This window comes from Macaca fascicularis, chromosome X (genome assembly GCF_037993035.2).
Source record: "Macaca fascicularis isolate 582-1 chromosome X, T2T-MFA8v1.1".
Lineage (NCBI taxonomy): Eukaryota > Metazoa > Chordata > Mammalia > Primates > Cercopithecidae > Macaca > Macaca fascicularis.
The window spans coordinates 43,750,317-43,773,578 of record NC_088395.1 but is presented as its reverse complement, the minus strand read 5'-3'; the positions used below and the strand labels follow the sequence as shown (position 1 = coordinate 43,773,578).

The window sequence follows — 23,262 nt, the reverse complement described above, 5'->3', positions numbered from 1 at the left end:
CACCATCCACCCTTCCTGTCTCTCTCCTGCCCCATGGCTTATTCCTGGCAGATACTATCCCCCCAACTTCATCCACTCTTCCTTTCTCTCTCCTGTCCCTGTGTGTCATTCCTGGAAGATACCATTGCCCTACACTGTTCACCTTTTCTGACTCCCCTCTGCCCCTGCGGCTCATTCTTAGTTGATGCACTAACTCCTTAGTTTCAGGTTAAAGCTTGCTTCATCAAAGAATGCTTCCTTTACCCTCAGACCATGTAAGGTTCTCCCTGTTACAGGAACTCTCCTAGCATTATGTAATTGTGTTCAAGGTCAGTCTTGCTTGCTAGAAGAACATAAACTCCATGAGGGTAGGGGCTATTCCTAAGAAGTTCGCCCCCATTCCTCAGTGCCTGGTATAGTGCCTTCACATAGTAGGCCCCACATAAACTAATAATACATGGTCTAATTGAAAACATTTTTATTATTACAGACTAGCTTTCCTCTCATTTCCTAGTATTCTACATCTATATGGGATTGTCATTTTATTTTATTTTAAGTTCCGGGGTACATGTGCAGGTTTATTAGATAGGTAAACGTGTGCCATGGTGGTTTGCTGCACCTGTCAACCCATCACCTAGGTATTAAGACCCACATGCATTAGCTATTTATCCTGATGCTCTCCCTCCTCCCACCCCCTGACAGGCTTCAGTGTGTGTTGTTCCCCTCCCCGCATCCATGTCTTCTTAATGTTCAGTTCCCACACTTATGAGTAAGAACATGTGGTGTTTGGTTTTCTGTTCCTGTGTTAGTTTTCTGAGAATGATGGCTTCCAGCTTCATCCATGTCCCTGAAAAGGACATGATTTCATCCTTTTTTATGGCTGCATAGTATTCCATGGTGTAAATGCATCACATTTTTAAAAAATATCTTTTCAAATTGCTTTTGTAGGCAACCTTTCCAGGATATGAAAACACAATTATTGATTTTATTGCAGATCACACAACGCTTTCATTAAAAGAAATTCTACTTCATTCACCTACTTTTGTTAATTTTTAGATTCATTTTCTGTTCTAACCTACTTTGAGGTGCCCTCAACATTGCTACTGACTGAAAGATTACTAGGTTTCTTCTTAACTTTTTTTCTGTAAGTTGTTAAGAAAAGCACTGCAGTTCAAGGCAAGATATAAAAGACAAGAAGGGAAGATAAAAAGTAAATTTTGAATGGTAAAGTCTACTTACTTTGTCCAGCAGATTTTGTCAATGAGCTCTTTCATGGTCATTTTGTCCCATTCAGCAGCATTTTGAGCCTCCCAGGGTGCATCAGCTGGAATCTGTAGAGAAAGGAAGTCCCCACTCAGGTTTGATGGTAACTGCCACCTCTTCGCAGGAAGGGCCTCATGAAAACCTCTGAAAATGGGTCTCTTGGTCTCTGTGTTGAAATGTATGATTGGCATGGAATTCTATATAGAGACAGGGAGTGCGGTAGAGTTCCTTGGATTCTATGTCCTAATGCCATTGCCAAAACAATAATAATAGTGACAATATTATATATGTCTATGCACAAATTTATATGTAATTATTATAATGATGACAATATCATCATTATTATTGAAAGCTAATACCTACTTTATGTCCCAAATTCAAGTTTGAGAGATTGATATTACAGAGCCTAAGACTAAGTTAAAAAACTTTGGGGTGGCAAGTCCTTCCCTCCTTTACTATCCAAAATGGCATTACAGACAGACAGACAACCGTAAGTAGAGATACTTGGCAAAAATGTCATATAAATGTTCAGTAGCATAGAGTTGAAGGCACACAGGCATTTGTATAAGAGAGTGGGTTGGTATGCTGGTTCCCTGCTATGAGGTCTTGAGTAAATTACATAATCTCTGGGCACTCATTTTTCCCATTTGTCAAGTGGAAATACAGCCAACTTTGCAGTTTGGGTACATTGGAAATGATATGCATTGGTGTCCGGAGCAATGTTCCCTGCACCATGGAAGGATATTAAACGGTTGCCATTGTTATTTCAGTAATGGGTCATGTGCAAACTGAACACACATTTTACCTCCTTCCCCATGTTATCTATTGTCCGCCACAGATTGTTGTAATCCAAATATGCAATGGGATTCCATACTGGTGGAAAGGCGCCCCGAAATGGATATGTTTTCCCCTAGAACATAAAAGCAAACAGAATCAATCAAAAAGAGTAATACCTTAAATTTGAATGGTATTCTAAAACAACAAAAAAGCAACCAACCTAAGACTTTCAAAGTAACCAGACCCTCTACTGTGTCAGAAACATTCCCTTTGACGGGAACTGAATACATTATACCTGTACAGGCCCCAATTTAATAAAATGTGCAGAATCTCCATGCTGCTGTGTTGGCTGGTTTTAATTTACAGTAAATAATAGCTTTACATTTATTTCTATTTATTTGGAAATTATACCTAAATAAAGGTAGCACATCCTAGTATCTAATGCTGGTGCTACAATATTCTCAACTCCTGAATTCCCATCTAATCTCTTGAGAAAGCTGTTCCCACTGAGACGAGAGCAGGATGATGACGTGGAGGACCGTCTTTAGACCACATATAGGACAAGAATAGCAAAGCGGAATATCTCATACTGTTGTTTAAGGTCTACAAAGGCTTAATAAAGACCGGCTAGACTACACGCTATGCCTGATTAAAGAATCAGATTATAAGCAGTGTGGAATATCAGGCACTTGCCACTGTGGGCTGCCAAGCATCCATTCCCCTTTCCTGGTGGTATCCTAGTTTCTTTCTGGGAAATTGCCTCTCTTCTTTTCTGTATAGCTGTGTAGGAAGGATGGTCCCAGCTACCAGCTCCCATTACAGAAAATTATAAGTTAGATTTTTTTAAAAAATCTCTACACCCAAGCTGCTGGTATAGCCTGGCTGTGAGCCTGTTATCTGAGTTTGGCCAGTCACACCCTCTCAGAGGACTCTGGCCATGGAGTGGGTCACCCACGTAGAGAAGAGAGTAGACTGTGGGTTTTCTTTCCCCGTGGCCAAGTGCTGAGCAGATGCTTCCTGCTACAAAGACCATGGCTACGGTTCCTGCCCCTAACTTGCCAGAGCTCTCATGCTTTTTGCTCATTCTCAAGTGTGGTCTTCCAGCCTCACATCAGTTCTGTAGGTCTTCTCATTTCCTTTCAGTACATTCCCTCTTGTTAGCCTGAATTGGTTTCTATTGCTTGGTACCAAGACCTCTAACATGAAGATGGCTCCTTCATTATTAGAAACCATTAACTTCATTTCATTGTGTAACAGCCAAAGTGCTAAGAAAAGCAAGGGTGAGGTGAGTCCCTAGGAAATAGACCAGAAATAGGTAGTTTATACGGCCTTATTTGCTCATTTAATTTCTTTTACTTTAAAAATAAATGTCTTGTAAATATTCATAAGGCCACATCTTTTCTACCAGCATAATTTGCATGATAATTTGATTTTTTAATTAAATAATTTACTTGGAGAAAGTCTACTGCATGCACTGCAGAATATTGAGAGCTGTATTGGATTTTTTAAAGGGCTAAAACAAAACTCCTGACCATCAGGGCAAGGACACAAGACATCACAAGCACGTGTATGCATACTTCCTGAGTAAGAATATATGGCGGCCATTAAGTGACAGGGAAGTAATTTTCCCTTCCACATAGCAAATTCAAATAACCTTGGCAGAATATGTGATCTTGTTTCTTATCTGAAAATGTTACGTTGTAACACTGCAATACAACTTTTTGAGACTCCAAATCCTTTATCATCATCACCACCATCATCACTAACATTTATTGAGATCCTTCTCCATGCCTGACACTGGCTAAAGCCCTTTATATGCATTATCTCACGCAATGCTCACTCCAATCCTGTGAAGGCAAGAACTATTGATATTTCCATTTTATAAATAAGGAAACTAAAGCCCAGCAGCAGTAGCTAGTATATCATAGAATGGAAATTTCCTGCTCCCAAAGCCTTTGCTCATAAAATATACTTTCCTGCCTCCTGTACAGTTGATGGAATGTGGAGATAGGTTTGTTCTAAAGGCATTTTTAAAATTCTCAACTTTCTCTTTCCCAAAAGAAAGAGAACTTTGAAATGTGAAACTCAGAAATCTTCCACGTGTACATTTTCTGTTTCTAAGGAGTAAAAATGGAGACTTAAGACGCTTCAGGGGTGGAAGACAACCACTGAGGGAACATAAACAACTTTGGAAAATGCTAATACATATCCTGAGAGAAATGGGCAAAGGTATTTTACATAGAAAACAAAAATAGCTATGGAGAAGAGAGGGACTGAGGGTAAGTAATAGCTCAGGGGCAGCCTCAGAGCAGCTGGTCCTTGTTATAATTCCTCCCTTAACTGAAATCTGGAAAAATCTACATTTTCCTCTGTAAAATGCATGTATAGTCAAGGAATAGTCTAATGCAAAACTGATCTTTGCTTTGGGAAAAAATGTTATTAAAAAAACATGAATATTGCCCGGGAGGCTGCGGCAGGAGAACTGCTTGAACCCAGGAGGCGGAGGTTGCAGTGAGCCGAGATTGCGCCACTGCACTCCAGCCTGGGCGACAGACCAAGACTCTGTCTTAAAAACAAATAAATAAATAAATAAATATTCTCAATACTCTGGGAACATAAAGAAAAGTATTATAAATATATCTCAACAAAATGTGTCCCACATTCCTAATGAAGTTCTTCACAGAAAGATGCCAACTTGAGTATGATTTCACACAAGGTCCAAAGACCCCTTGATCTGAGCCTTGATAAACAGAGGTGGCAGGAGAAGAAAAGAGTTCAAGGAAAGAGGAAAATCTGGCCTGGCAATCATTTTAGAAATGGGAACCACGGAATATTTTACAAGAAGAGGTGGTGGCTTACACCTGTAATCCCAGCACTTTGAGAGACCGAGACAGGCAGATCACCTGAGGTCAGGAGTTCGAGACCAGCCTGACCAACATGGCAAAACCCTGTCTCTACTTAAAAAAAAATACGAAAATTAGCCAGGTGTGGTGACGGGTGCCTGTAACCCCAACTACTTGGGAGGCTGGGGCAGGAGAATCACTTGAACCCGGGAGGCAGAGGTTGCAGTGAGCCGAGATCATGCCACTGCACTCCAGCCTGAGCAACAGAGCACGACTCCATGTCAAACAAACAAACAAACAAACAAAAAAAACTCATCTCTACTAAAAATACAAAAAAAAAAAAAGAAAGAAAATCAGCCGGGTGTGGTGGTGGACACCTCTAATCTCAGCTACTCGGGAGGCTGAGGCAGGAGAATTGCTTGAACCCTGGAGGCGGAGGCTGCAGTGAGCTGATATCATGCCACTGCATTCCAGCCTAGGTGACAGTGCGAGACTCTGTCTCAAAAAAAAAAAAAAAAAAAAAAAAAAAAACCCAAGACCATAAAGGCCCATAACATAAACTTCTTTGCTGTTGATAAAGGATTTCATCAATTAGTTTCACCCCTATCAGTTTCTGGCTTCTCTGTTCTCATTTCACAGAAAACCCAAACCTGCTAAAAATAAATGCACTTATGTGGGGAACACTTTTGCATGTGAGAATCTCTAAAGTAGTGCAGTACGGGTGCCTGGAGGATATCTCTTGGCTGAGTGAGAACTGCCTGACAGTGTGGACCCTCTCAGTCTCCAGAATGTGATTCTATAGTTTTCTCACCAAGGTGTCAGCAGTTTCTCAATATTAAGCCACTTCTCAGTAAGGAATGCCTTCGTGACCTAAGAGGGTGAAGCAGGGGCTCTGGGAATACTTCCAAATGATTACTGCTCTTTAAAAATAAAAGGAAAAAAAAATCGAGTGTAATGGTCAAGTTCATTTTGTACCTACACTCTGAAAGCTTACTAGTTTTCCAAAGTGGCCATTAATCTCTAAAGGGCAGTGTCTTTGATACAGCAGAAACTGTTTATGTCAAACAGAACGCAATGTCCCTGGAACCGTGCCCCCAAACACTTAAGTCCCTTTGAGAAACTACATCTTCAATCTACTAATGTTCATAATAACAGAAGACTATTGCCAGGAGATAGCAGTTTATGGCTCCCACATAATTCTTTATTGTTGGTTCTATAAGATAAGTTTATAGTAAGCAAAATAGCATTTCCTGATTGGCACATTGGAGAGTTTCATCTCTCTGTACTTTTATATTTGAGTTAAGCAACAGGAAGTGAGCGTTATTAGAGTATCATAGGTCACTGGGGAAGCTGCCAAATAGCCTTCTTTAATCATCTTCAAGATAAAGAGTTATCTTCCAGATTAATTTAGAAATATGCCTGTCCAGCTTATATGAATACCTTGAGACCCTTCTAGTCCCATTGTTTTGTGACAAAGCCTGTAAGATGAATCTTTTGATGATTTATTTTCTATAGTTTATAACAATGCTTTAAATTTTAAAATCTCCAAGAAGAGATCCATTAAATAGGATGGCAGTTTTGTGTTGTATTAATAGTTAACAAAAGCCTTATCTTCCTCTTTCCAAATGTAGGTATCCAAGCTCTCTTCAAACATACATAGCTTCACGCTATCTACAAAAAGCCTTCATAACCTACATGGAGACATCTATCCTTTTCATTTGTCATCCTCTTTGCATTCTTTTAGCAGTCCCACTCAAATGATGCCCCCATTGCCTTCACATCCTTCTGTTTTCTAAAATCTGACTTGTATCCTCAAAAGTCCATGGGTGCCCTTTTCTCTATGGTCACCAGTGAGCCACTTTTAGCTAGATATGAAGGGATGTATCCATCCCATTAGCACTTGGCTGAATTTGATACCACCCCATCAGATAGTGCTAGTTGTCCCAAGTCTCAGCCTACTACCCCAAGACCCCTCCTTCTATGATCCACTGAATCCCCCAGAGTCTGATCCTTAGCCTTTTCCTTTCCTTCTGCCCACCCCTTTCCCTTTTCCCTGGGGAACTTATTCACCCTCACATTTGTTATTATATTTGCATAGTCTTATGGTTTACATTTTTCATGCCTCTGCTCCATGTTTACGAATACCAAATTATCTATAACCTCTCACATCATTTCAAGGGCTGGCAGCACATTCCTATGTGTTTGTTTAGGACCTGATATTTCATATTCTCAGCCTCTGTCTCAAGACTTGTACAGCTACCAATGCAATGGGCGCCTGAGTTGTGCAGTCCCATCTCTGGAAAAAGAGAACCATTACACTCAGATATAAATGATGATATATCATCAACAATGACGGGCTTTATTTATGTTTTTAGACAGGATCTTTCTCTGTCACCCAGGCTGGAGTGTAGCGTTGTGATCACAGCTCACTGCAGCCTCAAACTCTCAGATTTAAGTGATCTTCCAGCCTCAGCCTCCCAAATAAGCTGGGACTATAGGTGTGTGCCACTATGCATGGCTAATTTTTGTATTTTTATTTGTTTATTTTTTCTTGTAGAGATGGGGCCTCACTTTATTGCTCAGGCTGGTCTTGCACTCCTGGGCTCAAGTGATCCTCCTGTCTTGGCCTCCCAAAGTACTGGGATTATAGGCATGAGCCACTGTGCCTGGCCCCAACAGTGAAGGGTTCTAAAAGAAATTTATGTCTTCTTTTCCAAGGGATTCTAGTTATATACAGAAATTATAAACAAAACAGTTAAGATAGAAACAATAATGAGTTCTTCTGGCAGCTTTTTTGTAATTAAAGATAATGACAGAGTTTTTTTAAAAAAATAATTTTCCTCTTTCACAGATGCCATTAACTCAGGAGAAACGGGAAGTGTGAAAAAAGATGAAAATATCACACTGTGAGGACAAAAGGCTAGTTAACAGCTTTATTAACATATCATTCACATATCCTATAATGCATCCATTTATAGTGTACAATTCAATGGTCTTTGGTATATTCACAGAGCACGCAACCATCACCACATCTCATTTTAGAACATCTTCTTCACCCCAGGAAGAAGCCCTTAATTATTAGTAGTCACTCTTCTTTCTCTCACACTGCATTTTGAAAAACTGCCAAACTATTTTCCAAAGTGGCTGCACCATTTTACACTTCTAGCAGCAATGGATGAGGGTTCCAATGTCGCCCCATCCTGCACAACTCCTACTAACGTCTGCCTTTTTTATTACAGCCATCCTGTTGGGTGTGAAGTGATATCTCATTGTGGTTTTGTCTTGCATTTCCCTAATATCTTTTCAGATGCTTATTGATCATCTGCATATCTTTTTTTGGCAAAGTATCTATTCAAGTCCTTTGTCCATTTTTGAATTGGGTTGTCTTTTTATTATTGAGTTGTTAGAGTTCTTTATGTATTCTGAATACAAGTCCTTTTGTCAGATATATGATTTGCAAATATTTTCTCCCATTTTATGGATTGTCTTTTCAGTTTCTTGATGGTATACAAATGACAACACTTCAAAAACTTTTTTTGATGAAGACCAATTTATCTATTTTTTCTTCTGTTGCTTGTGCTTTCAGTATCATCAAATAAATCACTGCCTAACTCACAGAGATTTATTATTTTTTCTTCTAGGAGTTTTACAGTTTTAGCTCTTGTAGTTAGGTCTAAAATGAGTTAATGTTTGTGTATAGTGTGAGAAGAGGTCCAACTTCATTATTTTGCATGTGGATATCCAGTTGTCCAATACCATTTGTTGAAATAACTTACTTTACTTTTTGCACTGAGTTGCCTTGCTACCCTTGACAAAAATCAATTGGCCATAAATGTAAGGGTTTATTTCTGAAATCACAGTTCTACTCCATTTACCAATATGTTTATCCTTATACAAGTACACATTGTTTTTATACAAGTATGCATTGTTTTAGCACACTAGCTTCATAGTAATTTTTGAAATCAGGAAGTGTGGGTCCTTCAAATTTGTTCTTCTCTTTTAAAACTGCTTTGGCTATTATGGGTCTCTTGCATTTACATATACATTCTAGGATCAGTCTCCCAATTTCTGCAAAAACAGTCAGCTAGGATTTTGAAAGAGATTGTGTTAAAAACATAGTTCAATTTGGGAAATATCATCACCCTAACAATATTAAGCCCATGAACACAGGATGCCTCCATTTATTTACATCTTTAATTTATTTCAATGATATTTTGTAGTTTTAGGTATGTAAGTCTTACACTTCTTTGGTTAAATTTATTCCTAAGTATTTTATTGTTTTTTGATGCTATTTTCAATGAAGTTATTTTCTGAAGTTGTTTTCTTAATTTCATTTCAGACTGTTCATTGCCACTGTATAGAAATAAAATTTATTTTTAAAGATTGATCTTGTATCCTGCAACCTTGATGAACTTGTTTAACAGTTTCATGAGTTGTTTTAGTCAGTATCAGGATTTTCTATATACAAGATCATGTCATCTGCAAATACAATTTTTCTTCTTTTTTTTTTTTTTTTTTTTGGATTTCTTGCCTAAGTGCCCTGGCTAAAATCTCTAGTACAATGTTAAATACAAGTGGCCAGAGTAAATATCTTTGTCTTGCTCCTGATTTGAGAAGGAAAGCTTTCAATCTTTTACCATTGAGTATTATGGTAGCTGTGGGTTTTTTGTAGAAGCCCTTTATTAGGTTGAGGAAGTTCTCCTCCATTCTTAGTTTTTCTAGTGGTTTTATCATAAAAGGGCGTTAAATTTTGTCAAATGTTTCTGCTCTGTCTGTTGAGATGATCATGTGCTATTGGTCCTTCATCCTATTAATATGGTGGTGCATTACATTATTGGATTTTTTGTATGTTAAACTAACCTTGCATTCCTGGAATAAATCCTACTTAGTCATGGTGTATAAACCTTTTAATATATTGCTAGATTCAGTTTGCTAGTATTTTCTTGAAGATTTTTGCACTCTATATAGGGATATTGGTTTGTAGTTTTCTTGTGATGTCTTTGGTTTTGTTATTCAGGATAATACTGACCTCACAGGATGAACTGAGAAATCTTTCCTCCTCCTGTACTTTTCTAGAAGCATTTATAAAGAATTGGTATTAATTCTTCTTTAAACTTTTGGTAAAATTTACCAGTAAAGCCATTTGTGTCTGGGTTTGTTTCTGTGGGATATTTTAAATTACTAATTCAATCTCTTTTCTTATTATAGGTCTATTCAATTTTCTATCTATTCCTGAGTAGTTTTGATAATTTGTGAACCTAAATCTCTAAAAACACCTCCTGCGTTAGCATCTCTTACTCTGATCTTTACAGGTGTTATATGAAAATAGTTTCCATGGTCGTAAGTCTGGGAAATCCTGGTTTGTGTTCAATAGTCTTTTTTATTGCCAGGCTTCCTAGGACTCCTAATTTGTTAACAGGCACCTTGACTATCAAAGACAGGGATAGAATACGGAGCACTTCCAAAATTTATCTGACCACCAAATGCCCTGTTTTTGCAAAGTATTTTTAAGATTAATGTTGCTTAGAAAAAACTTGAGAAATATTCCCCTAGGCATACTTCACATTCTGGCTTGCACTGGCAGAAGCATGACATAACACAGGAAAATATGCAATGAAAGAGAAGCTGTGATAACCAGAATGTTTATTTTCCAAATGTTACACATGGGAATACAATTTCATTTGTATCCCTTCTGGACAAAAGGGCACATAATTCCACAACACCGAATCAAATAGGAGAAAGGAAGGAAACTGCTTGTACATCTAGCTAAAATTGCAAGTGCATCATGGGCTTCACGCGGAGTTTCTGCCCTCAGCCCGTCCTCCTCCTAACAAGACAGTGCAGTGAGAAAGTACATCAGAGCAGGTAGAGAGGGCCAAGGGCAAAGCAGAGCTTCTTGTCAGCTAAGCTGTTAAGTGAGTGCATTCACCTTTTGTATCACAGTGTCTGGGAAGATGTGGCCTTGCCCCCTACTACTGGATGAAGTTACTTCAGTGATGGCTTTATAACCATGATGGCAGAGATAGGGTGATGGCATGGAATGAAAGGGTGGATGAACTAAGAGCCATTATGCTCTTAGCACCAACTTCCCAGCATTTAAACATCAGAATAGTATTTTTTTTTTTTTAATTTACAGATTGGGAAAAGTCACAGATACTCAGGGCTACTCCACTGGTGGATGTTCAAATAATGATGTCGATTAGTGACTGCACCCATGTCTGTGTCCCAGGATCCACTTTTGTCACCCACTGCTGGTCCGCAAGTGTGAGCCACAGTGATTTCCTCCCATTGTCTCTGAAGCCTGATTTTTTTTTTTTTTCAGAGACATTTATCTGCTAGATATGGCTATGGAAACTAGGCTACTGTGTACTTTGGCAAATACATAAAACTAAATCTCAGCCTGAGGTTCAGTGTGTATCATTTGAGTCTTACGAATTACAGAAGAGCTATGGGAATGAAAGGTAATTGAATAGTTTACTAATCATTCTCTTCATTTGAAAAACCTGACATGAGAAGTCTTCTAAATGAAAACGACTCAGTTTCACAGCCTTCAGGATCAAAGCATTCACTACACTGAACTATAATTAACACTCAAGCTTTCTGTGATTCCATCAAGTATTTTCTTCTTCTAGTTGCATAAAACCCAAACACAAAGCAAAAACTAAAATGAAGTGCTATGAAAATAGTACTGGACTGTCAAATATCAGGTATTGACATTATTATCATTATTTGCCTCTTTTCGGTTTGAAGCTCTGTGTTTGCAAAGGTTAGTAATTAACTAGGCTTTTATGTCTGTCCCTCTTTCTTTCTCACTTCTGTAGGACCTTGAACCACTCTCATTATTATAACTTTCTCTTATCTCTAAAGTAGGAGTGACAGCCACTTACTAAAACTCTGTGGCCCAGTAGGTTTTCAAAAGGTATCTGTTCGCTGAATTTGACATAGAAATGAAAAAGGTTTGAGTCTGCACGTGATACAGAGGGCTACATGGCAGCATCAATCCTATTAGGTGGCAGGATGAGGCAATGACAGAAAAGGTTTTCTAGCTGGCTCAACATGTGATCATGGGACAACTGAATTTCCCTTCTTCAGGAAGTGCCCAGAACGGACTAGATATGGGATTCATTGGACGTTAGAGGCTGTTTAAGATTTCAACTGTTAGAAGGCTACTTTGCAAAAGTTTGAAAATTAAAGATCAATGATTGAGTCTTTTGACTGGAGTAATGTGCATGCCACTGGGGTGAGGACAGGGGTTGCTGAGAAGAAATAGGAAGGAAGTAGAAAGCAAGGAGGAAGGAGGAGATTTTAACCTCCAAGAGACAACTACATTCTAACCTGAAAGGTCAGAACCTCCAGGAATTCAGTTATCATGCAGACTAGAGCAATTTCTCTTGAGGAAGCTGCTCATATGATGTTTAATTCCATTCACAAAGTTCTTCTGGCCATTAACCCAAATGCTGAGGCCCTACATGATTACGTGTGATCACAAAGTCCCTCAGCCTGAGTGAGAGAAATCCTTTGTGTCTGACTTAACTCCCTTTCTATGCTGCCAGTTGGGGGGGTGATGCTAGGTTACTTCTCAATGAATGGTTAGAAAACAATTCCTGTAGTGAATTAGTCCCTATTAGAAATGAATGGAAGGAAGATGAGAGGGGTTCTGTTGGATGGATGGGCGGTGACAGTGGCACAACAATGTGGATGTACTTAATGCTACTGAATTAACTGCACACCTAAAAATGGTGAAGATGATAAATTTTATGTTAGTGTACTTTACCATTTTTTTAAAAGAAAACAAAATGAGTGGAAGAAAAAATCTAATAATTAACTTATTTTGCTATATACTGGGTTGTCGCTGAGTAGGAACTTTATATTTTTGAAACCAAATCTGAGATGTAACCCTTAGAGTTTATAGGAAGAAGGAGCCTCTGAGAGGAGATGACTAATGCTGACCTAGCTGTCCAAACAGTGCAGAGCTTTAAGAGGGATTCTGCCATTAAGCTCTCTGGGAACTCACAGGCAGCAAATGAAGTCTTTTCAAAGTGAGGGGGGAAAAAAGAATGAAAGTTACTAAAAACTAATTTTTTACCAGCTGTCTTCATATATCCTTATACTGGATACCGGATAGATCAAACTGAAAATATGTAAACATTTTTAGCCTCTCTGCTTTTAAAACCTACTCAGAATTGTAATTGAGATAAGAAAGCAATCCCTCCTATATTACCTCATTTCTATCATCAAAACATAATTTCTTACCATGAGCACAGGCCTGTCACCGCTTGCTTGTCCTTACCTAACTGGTATTTTTTTGTTTGTTTGTTTGTTTGTTTTGTTTTTTCTATCTTCTACCCTGACTTATCCAAATTAGTAATACTTGTCAAGAACCACTTCAAATCCTAATCAGGCAGGATATAATGGCATAACATAAAATACTGGCCAATACTTGGGCCATACTTTGAATAATAAGTTTACATGGATCATTTAACAAAAAGAATATATAGCCAGCAATTTCAAACCATGCCTTAGACCCCCAGACTTAGTATTTTAATAAAATAATAGAATCCATCTGTGGTCTTCAGCCTGCTGAGCCTAACTGGGACACTCCGGGGGCTGTTTAGCTGCCAGGTGCTCACTGAAGGCCAGAGGACCTCTCAGACTACAGCTCAGGGTGCAAGAGAAGAGAAGAAGCCACTGTGCCACATACAGCTCCCATGTACAACCACTGTGAACTGTGAACTGCGAAATGTGAACTGTGTCACATACAGCTCCCATGAACGACCACACCTATATCCACAGGAGTCCCTGTTTCCACAGTGGCATCTTACAACTCCAGAGCCTTTTGGGATACAGTGATTTTTGTCATATCTTGGAGCAGTTTATTAGAAGGGTTCACAAGTTAACTTTGGAATAAAAAACAAAGTGATGTAACCCACAGAACACTGGGCTCAGAGCTGGAAAGCTACACTTTGGCTCCTACGCTCTCTGAGTTGGGAAAAATAATGCTGTTTACTCCTAGGACCATTGGGAAGCTCACGTGAGGTAAAACATGTATAGGTACACTACAGATGGAAGGCAATATTAATAGCATGGAATCAGGAGGGATGAATTCAGGTGTTTAAAAGAAAGGAGGCAAATATACAACAAGTAACGTCCCTACAAGGACTTAACACTTTCTGCTTCCTGAGTTTCCTTCTGAGAGGGATTGAAAGTGAAAGTGTATCCTTCTTTGAAGACAAAAGAAACGTCTTCTGTGAGTTGGTATGGACAAGGTGCTAAAAGAAACTTCAAATGAAATGTCCCTTATCCAAAAGAAATTCGACTATAAGCCATGGGTCAAACTCTATTAGCAGTGAGGGGTTATATCTGGTAAGCATTAAGACAAACTCAGCTTTCTGTATGGCCTGCTGGCTAAAACCAAGTTTTCCTCTTAGCAACAACAAATTTACTTAGTATTCCAGAACATACACATTGTGAAAAGCCTTTGATTTCAGTCGTTGGCATAGAAACCTGGAGTAAAGGGCTGTGGGAAGAATAGAACTAATAAAAAAAGAAAAAAAAAATGCTTGCTGAGCTGTTACTGTCAGCAAAGTCTATGGTGTTTTAAATAAATCTTTATCACACCATTCTCTAAAAACAAATGGGTGGTATATATTTATAGTCTCTACTTTTATTTAGAGAGGATGTGAAAAGCAGGAAGAACGTGAGAAGGCATGTAATTGTCAATTTCTCCTTTGACGTAGCCTCTGCAAAATGCCTTGCTCCATTTCTGGCTGGGTTCTCCCTCTCTATACCCCTCACCCTACCTGCGTTATGATGTGTGGGAAACTCACGGAAAGAAAAAAAAAAAAGTAGAATCCAACATTTTCATTATTTCTGCAACACATAGCACTGCAAAATTTAACAAAACATCTCCACAACTCAATAAAACACACTCATGCTGATGGAGCATCTTATTTACTAATGCAAGTAATGAATCAATCCACTTGGCATTCAGATCCAGCTGCTTCCCCTATGCCATGCAGAAGAGAAGAACTGATAAAGAGAATGTTTTATTTTATTTATTTTCAAAATTATATTAAAAAAAAATTTTGTAGCAATGGGGGCCTCACTATGTTGCCCAGGCTAGTCTCAAAATCCTGGGCTCAAGCAATCCTCCTGCCTCAGCCTCTCAAAGTGCTGGGATTACAGGCATGAGCCACTGCGCCCAACTGATAAATAGAATGTTTTAAACATATCTAGCTATTGCTTCTTGGCTTTTTGGCTAAGATCAAGTGTAAAAACATCTAGCTGATGCCATTTAAGAATCTACCTTTAAGGTTCACAACGATAAGATTAGTTTATATTAATTTCACAGATCAGATATAATCTCCCCAATAAAACCATGTCAAACTCACAAAATTCATAAAAGCTGCTCACTGCAGAAACCAGTCAGGAACCTATTATATAAGAATCAGGATCTACTAAACCAGAATTAGAAGAGGGATTCTATTCACAAGATCCATGAAGGATACAGGCAAAAATGTTAGCTAATATTTATTTACTGTTCTTATTTACTTGTCTTCTCTCTTTAGATTAGAAGGACCATGACAGCAGAAATTTTGATCATTTGTTCACCACTCTATCTGCAGCCTGGAACAATATCTGGTACAGAGTAGATTTTCCTCTGTAAATACATATTTCTCTCAAATACATAAATATAAATATTAAGCAATGAGTGAATTTAGCATATCAATGTGAATCCTCTATGAATGTGTAGATAGGCATAGTCTCAGAAAGAGAAGGGATCAGGTAGAGGAAACACCACTAAGGTGTATCCTCAGTACTAAGATGTATCCTCAGTATTCATCTGAGAGGCTCAGGCTTGGAACTGCACACTGTCTTGTCAAAACTTGCACTGTAAACACAATCTAACAAAGGTAAAGAGTAGTTCCTTGGTGAATAGTAAAAAGCTTCCTAGAATAAGCTGACACTAGATGTGTTACAGACTGTCGACAGTGTTTAAACAATTTAAACATTCTTCAAAGTTTCGCATTGGGAAAATTTAAGAGCTGAAGCAATCTGGGCCACAAAGATTATTGATTGGTTTATGTAGACAATGGCAATCCTCCTCTTCATTTCAGTGTTATTTACAGAAACGAATATTGACTATATTAGATTATGAAAGCTGAAGTTGTCACAAAGCAATGCAGAAAGTGTCACAAAGACAATTTGCATTATTAACCCAATACACTATCACATTGGGGAAACACCCACTTTTCCTCTAGAAGTAGAGAAAAACAGTGAGAGTTAAGATATTTTAGGCCGGGCGCGGTGGCTCAAGCCTGTAATCCCAGCACTTTGGGAGGCCGAGACGGGCGGATCACGAAGTCAGGAGATCGAGACCATCCTGGCTAACCCGGTGAAACCCCATCTCTACTAAAAATATACAAAAAAAAAAAAAACTAGCCGGGCGAGGTGGCGGGCGCCTGTAGTCCCAGCTACTCGGGAGGCTGAGGCAGGAGAATGGCGTAAACCCGGGAGGCGGAGCTTGCAGTGAGCTGAGATTCGGCCACTGCACTCCAGCCTGGGCGACAGAGCGAGACTCCGTCTCAAAAAAAAAAAAAAGATATTTTAAAATAAGTAGAGTTACTTTTAGTATACAATTTATTAACCATCTTATCTGGAATATTGAACTAAATATCTTCCTGCTTTTCCCTAATATAGTTTCCTGATCATCATAAAAACATCTACTATAACGAGTACTTCTCATTCCAGAAATGATATGATGTATTGGAAAACACTAGCAAAAAGGCATTCATTCAGATCAAATAAACTAAACTTTAACCAACCCACTACTTTTTTGCCTTAACATTGCTGTCTACCTTGGGTGAAAATATGTGTTCTCTGAAAGGTTAAAGTATGTGAGAGGATGGTTTAATGATATGTATTTCTATTTTTCATCTTTTCATTGGATGAGATTAAGTGTTCAATGAAAAGAATGATGCTTACCATCTGAAATGGGTAGCTATTTGTAAATAAGTACTAAAATTCAAAATAGAGCTTCAACATTTATTTTCTGACAGTTAAATGGCTATTTTCCAGTTACTGCATCCATCAAACAATAACCAAGGCACAGTGATTGTACCATAGCAGGTAGTTAACACTGCTCTTTCAGGCTTCTGGGCCAAAAGATTGAGCAAAATGGTCACCAGCACTGCATATGGGGACACAATGAAGGACACAGGATGACCATCAGAAGAGAGCTGCCAAAAAGAGCCAGGACAAGCACAAACTGTAAGGCAGCTTCCTGGAGTCCACAGTCCCTGACAGTAGAATCTGGACTAGCAAGAGATAGCATAAAGTCAAAAGACCTTAATCTGAATTCCCTTACTCCCTTAGGCAGGTTACTGGGCCTCTGAACTTCAGACTCTTTCTCTGAAATGGCAAAATAACCCCTAACTTAGGATCCATGTGAGGGTTAAGTAAGATAATGGAGGGTTAAGTAAGATAATGGCACAGGGCCTGGAACATACTAGGAGCTCAGTAGGGAGGGTAGTCATTATTATTACTATGGGAGTGGTACTGACCTTGAGGGATCAACCACAGTGGCTGTGATTTAAAGGTGCCATTTGTTGTCCAAAGCATAGGCACGGTATGTGTTTTAGCACATACCTGCCACATGCTGCATATGCAATAATTATGGTCTAATATTACCATTGTGTTGATGTGCATGGCCATGCAATGGCAAAGATCCAGAGGTTGACAATGCCTTGCATTCTTGTTTGTTTGTTTTTTCTTGAGACGGAGTCTCCCTCTGTCACCCAGGCTGGAGTGCAGTGGCGCGATCTCGGCTCACTGCAACCTCTGCCACCCGGGTTCACACCATTCTCCTGCCTCAGCCTCCCAAGTAGCTGATAGCTGGGACTACAGGCGCCCGCCACCACGCCCAGCTAATTTTTTGTATTTTTAGTGGAGACAGGGTTTCACCGTGTTAGCCAGGATGGTCTCAATTTCCTGACCTCGTGATCCACCTGCCTTGGCCCCCCAAAGTGCTGGGATTACAGGCGTGAGCCACTGTGCCCAGCCTCTTTTTTTGTTTTTATTTTATTTTCTGCCTTACATTCTTAAAAACAGCCTCGGGCTACCAAGTCCAATGCCATGGCAAGATGCCTTTGTCCAGTAGGTTAAGCAACAGCGCAGCCATATTTGTATTTTTGTGAAAGAAAAATATGGTAGAAGTTGAGCAATTCTCCCCTCCAGAAAGCTGAGGTTGTTTTTTCCTTAGGAACAGGACTATCAGGGTAGTGTGGATCCAACCTTACAGCGGGCCCAGCAGCAGCAACAATATCAAAAAAGGGACCCTGGATGCTACTCTTAATATTTCTCTTTCCTTACTTAGGCACCTAATGTGGCATACATCAACTCCTTAAGTCTTTCCATTAGTTCACCCTCTATTAAAGCTTGCAGCAGGACCTTCTCAAAGTACAGAACAATTACATCTGGATTTCTAGAAAGCAGGGTTCCCAGTAAAGCCCAGAAAATTTCAGATACATCAGAAAGTCTGACACTTAAGATAAGTAATTTGTAAGGTCCTGTTGGGAAGATTGGACAGCATGTCAAGATCTGTTGATCACTTTCAGGCAAAGTCAAAATTCTCAAACAGAACTTTATCATTTTAACCCCACCTTGCCTCCATCAAGAACAACGAGGAGCTAAATTACTTACAAAAGCTGGCTGTGGGTGCCACTTTCAAACTATCACCTTAGCATCGTGCTTTTTATTTTTATTTTTGAGATAGGGTCTTGCGCTGTTTGCCCAGGCTGAAGTGCAGTGGCATGATCATGGCTCACTGTAACCTCGACCTCCTGGGCTCAAGCCATCCTCTTGCCTCAGCCTCCCAAGTAGCTGGGACTATAGGACATGCACCACCATGCCCAGCTAATTCTTAATTTTTCATAGAGAAGAGGTCTCACTATGTTGCCCAGGCTGGTCTAGAACTCCTGGTCTCAGACGATCCTCCCACCTTGGCCTCCCAAAGGGCTGGGATTACAGATGTGAGCCACCATACCCAGCCCAATATCAAGTTTTAGACTGGGCATGGCTGGGAGACTAGCAGGTACCTAGCTTGAGGACATACTTGTAAATTTCCAGTTTTTCCCAGTTTTTAAAATGTACATAAAAGGAACATGAAACCGGAAGAAGAGTAAGAAAGTAGGAAAAAAAAGTGGTCTTTCAATGACTGCATCTCCTTGTCATATGAACCAGGCTTCGGTGATATTGACAGTGAGACACCTTACTATAGATGTGTGTGTGGCCAAACAAACATTGGAGATCCAGCACATCTCCATTCAGAGTCCTCAGTTTCATTTCCTAGGCCATATATTGGGATAATGAAGAGCACGCACTCAGGGGTTAGGTAGACTGTTAGGAGTTTTATAGCCTTGTCAAGTCACTTTAACCTCTTTGAACTTCTGGTTTCTCATACTTAAAATGGGGATGATAATGCCTGCCTAGCAGGGTGGATGTAAGGATTTAATGAGTTCATGCATAAAAAGCTTTTAGTTGTTGTTTATTGTTAGCCTCCAGGTAAACTAAAAACCTCTCAGCCTCTGAATCTTATCAGCATGAATCTGCTCAGATTCCAAGATAATCATCACACTCATTTGCTTCCCAGTTGGAGTGGAGAGTGAATTTACGTGACTGTTTAATTAGTAGTTGAGTGCAAAGGGTTTGGTCTCTCTCCTGATATTAAATGTGAGAATACAGGTAAAAGTGCTTAATAAATGTTAGCAGCTATGATTCTTACTGTTGTTATTACTTACTAGTCCATGGAAACACTGTGCAGTGCAGAAAAGAGAAAATGAGGAAGCAAAGGGGTTTTTCCTTTTTGATCACGGCCTGTTGTAACCAGAGTTCCTAAATACTTTGTGAAATTCATTATACTTTCTTCATTCCTCCCTTGACCTCTTAACCCACAGTTTTTCTAAAGACTACTGATTTTCAAGTCCAACAGAGCTTAAAGGTCAAAAGAAAAGAAAAGAATAAAAAGACTACTGATTTGCTTTTTCACGTCTGTCACCACCAGACTATCCCAAGCATCTGAAACCACGTGGCTATCAGAGTTTACAAAGGTTTCTGGTCTCTTCTGATTGGGTATCAGTGTACATATGTCACAAGTATCCTCAACTCCCAGGACACACCCAAAACTCTGTAGCCTTCAGACCCACAGTTATTGCCCAAGGTAGAGTAGGGGAAGGGATGTATTTGTTGAGAAGTGATGTGGTTATTGGTGTGGGAATCCTGACATTAGAATGAGTAAATAACCCCTTCCTCAGTGACACTAGCTCTAGGAAGTAGGCTGCAATGTCAGATGGGAAATTTGATTTCTCAAGGCATGTTTCCAGACTCCAGCCACTCCATGTTTGGCTTCAGTGAGAAAGAAAAACACTGGCAACAGCTGTGGATATCAGTGGCTAGAGTTTAAACAATCTCTTGTTTAAACAGTAGGAAACTGCACAAACAAGCTAGACTTCCCAAGAGTGAAGGCCAGGTACAGAGGAAATAAAGCATTCCAAATAATGCCAGGTAAGAATGAGGATGAATAACCAGTTCAAAGGCTAAAGAAGTGGCCTCAAACTCTTGTGTTCCTTGGGGCTCTAGAGTTGCTTCCTAGGTCGCTCAGGGATTGCCTGCAGCTGGGGGAGGGGAGTGTGCATGCGTGTGCGTGCGTGTGTGTGCACGTGTGCGTGCACATGTCTGTTGCAGGCCCCCGCCGCCCCCACCCCAGTGCCCTTCAAATGCATTAGGAGGGAACCCAGAGCCTCCCATTCCTACTCTCTGGGAGTGAGGGTAGCTTGTGAGGGCCACTGAGGGTGACAGGGAGGAAGGCCAAGCTGAGTCATAATATCCTGCAGTGATTCCAGGAGACTTTAGCGATTTTTTTCAAAAGAAAAAGAAAAAAGAAAACAAGAAAAGAAAGGCAAATACTACTTCAAAGTCGAGAGCCTACTTTTACAATTGCTTTGAAAGAAAAATAACTAAAAACAAACCAAATGTTTTCTCAAATAAAATGTTTCCCTATCAGTCACTTGGGTGAAGTCAGCCTTACCTTGACATATTGAACGAGACGCTCACAGACATTCACTTTGTAAGTCTCTATGCCCAGCTCCTTAGACAAGCGTAAGATTCTGTTTTGGGTTGGTCCCACGTAAGCTCCACCAACATCTACGTAATTAACATGCTCATTCTGCAAAAAGAGAAAAATTGGTCAGAGGACTTTAGTTAAAACTTGGAAAAATGTGTCTTGTAAAAAAAAAACCCCATTTATTTTTTTAAAAGTTAATTGTGCCTTATGTCTCCCCTATAAAGAGCAACTGAAAATGGCAGTCTTTCCTCGTCCACTCAAGAACTGGGGCACAATCCTGTCTAACACTCATCACTAAGCACCATCATTTGGCAAAGTTATTGGTAAGGTCAACTAGGCAATACAATGCATAAAAGATAAAGAACACTGTAGTATATTCTGCCAGTTTAGATCCTTTACAAAACATTTAAATTATCATGTGAGCTTCTCTCTGGTGTTATTACTGGAGGAGCTACCCAAAGCCTAATTCCCTAATTTCCACCAGGTGAAATCTTAAATCAGTCCACATTGATGGTTCTAGATGCTATTTTAAAACACTTCCAGGAAAGAATGCATCATAGGAAAAGAATACAAGAAGGTATAAAAAGATTCACATATCACTAAATTATTTACAAACATGCAAACCCTCTATCATAAATTAAAATTGTTTACTTGGCCTTCCTCCCTGTCACCCTCAGTGGCCCTCACAAGCTACCCTCACTCCCAGAGAGTAGGAATGGGAGGCTCTGGGTTCCCTCATAAATACAGTTCTCCATGCTTTTCAGCTGTTTTTATTAATTGGCAAGTCCCAATGATTTAATCAATAAATTGAATATTGGTGAGCTGCAACCCCTCCATGGCTTTTTTTTTTTTTTAATAACTAAAGGGTCTGTGTCTATTTTGTTGTGTATACCAGTTCTCAAGCATGTTGTCATGCCTTTTTTCCTTGTTTGCCTGATTATTTTTTATTGAATGCCACCCATTGCACTTGAAAACATGCAGAAATCATTTCAATCCTAGGAAGATGGTATCTTTCTCAGAGAGGATTTATGTTTGCTTCTGCCCACAGCCTGGGACCCTCACAGTACTAGATAACTTTATTCCATTTGCAGTACCTGAGAGGATTTGAGGCTGGGCCAAAATGCACATTTGAACTAGCTTTCTTGCCATTCACCCTTGGTCCTTAGATGCAGCCCAACTCCACAGCACAAGGAGTTGACCAATGCTCCCCTACAAATTAGTACACACTTCATGGGGTTCTGGACTTGACCTGTCACCCTAGCTTTGCACTAGATCCAAAGCACTGCTCAGCCTTCGGGAGCTTCTTCAGTGGTTAGCAACTCCCCCTGCCACCCGGGGAAAAGTAGGTTAATCTTTTCCAGATGTTGGCCCAGTGATTCTTCCCTATCTTGTTAGCTTGCTGGCTCTTTGATGCTTTAAAGATGTGTGTGTGCATGTGTGTGTGTGTCTATACAGTGCAACTTGTCTAGTCTCTTTGTATTTTGTTATAATTTACCTAATCTGTTATTTCCAGAAAATTGTCTAGTATTATTCAACATTTCCTTCCTGGAGCTACCCAACCCGATATTATCTTTCTATTGGAGGATATGCTTTGCTAACATTTTGTTGAGAATTTTTATATCTATGTTTATATCTACGCTAACATTTTGTTTAGAATTTTATATCTATGTAAGCAATATTGAGACTGGCCTATGATTCTCCTTTCTTCTACTGCCTTGTCTGTTTTTTGCATTAGAGTACTGCTAATCTCCTTAGTTAGTGATCATACTTTTTTCTATTCTGTAGAAAGGTTTGGATGTAAATAAAGTGATCCATTCTTTGAACATTATGTAGAACATACCTGTAGAACTATCTAGGCTTGGTGATTTTCTTTTTAGGGAAAATCTTAAACTACACATTTAATTTATTTTTAGGTTAAAGCACTACTCTTCTATTTCCAGACTAAATCAATGTTAACTTTGATGAATTATATTTTTCTCATAATATGTACATTTCATATATGTTTCAAAACTGTTGGTTTAATGTTCATGGCATCTTCTTTTCATTTAATTATTCTTCATTGTATCAGTAATTATATCTTCATTTTCATCTTTTTTTATTATTATTTTTTGAGACAGGGTCTTACTCTATCACCCAAGCTGGAGTACAATGGCATGATCATGGCTCACTGCAGCCTCGACTTTCTTGGGGTCTACGAATTCTCCCACCTCAGCCTCCTGAGTAGCTGGGACCACAGGCATGTGCCACCACACTCAGCTAATTTTTGTATTTTCTGTAGAC

The 23,262-nt window shown here is 39.4% G+C and overlaps 1 protein-coding gene across 2 annotated transcripts in view; it reads right to left on the bottom strand.

Moving 5' to 3' along the window:
• MAOA (monoamine oxidase A) overlaps positions 1-23,262 on the bottom strand; it is a 132,013-nt gene that overhangs the window by 33,578 nt on the left and 75,173 nt on the right. For both annotated transcript variants that reach the window (XM_045383825.3, XM_045383824.3), the window contains 3 exons: positions 20,947-21,084; positions 2,048-2,152; positions 1,219-1,310 (listed from right to left, as the gene is read on the bottom strand). In XM_045383825.3, the coding sequence (XP_045239760.1) occupies positions 1,219-1,310; positions 2,048-2,059 (104 nt within the window). In that variant the 5' untranslated portion in view covers positions 2,060-2,152; positions 20,947-21,084. The remainder of the gene's footprint in view (positions 1-1,218; positions 1,311-2,047; positions 2,153-20,946; positions 21,085-23,262) is intronic.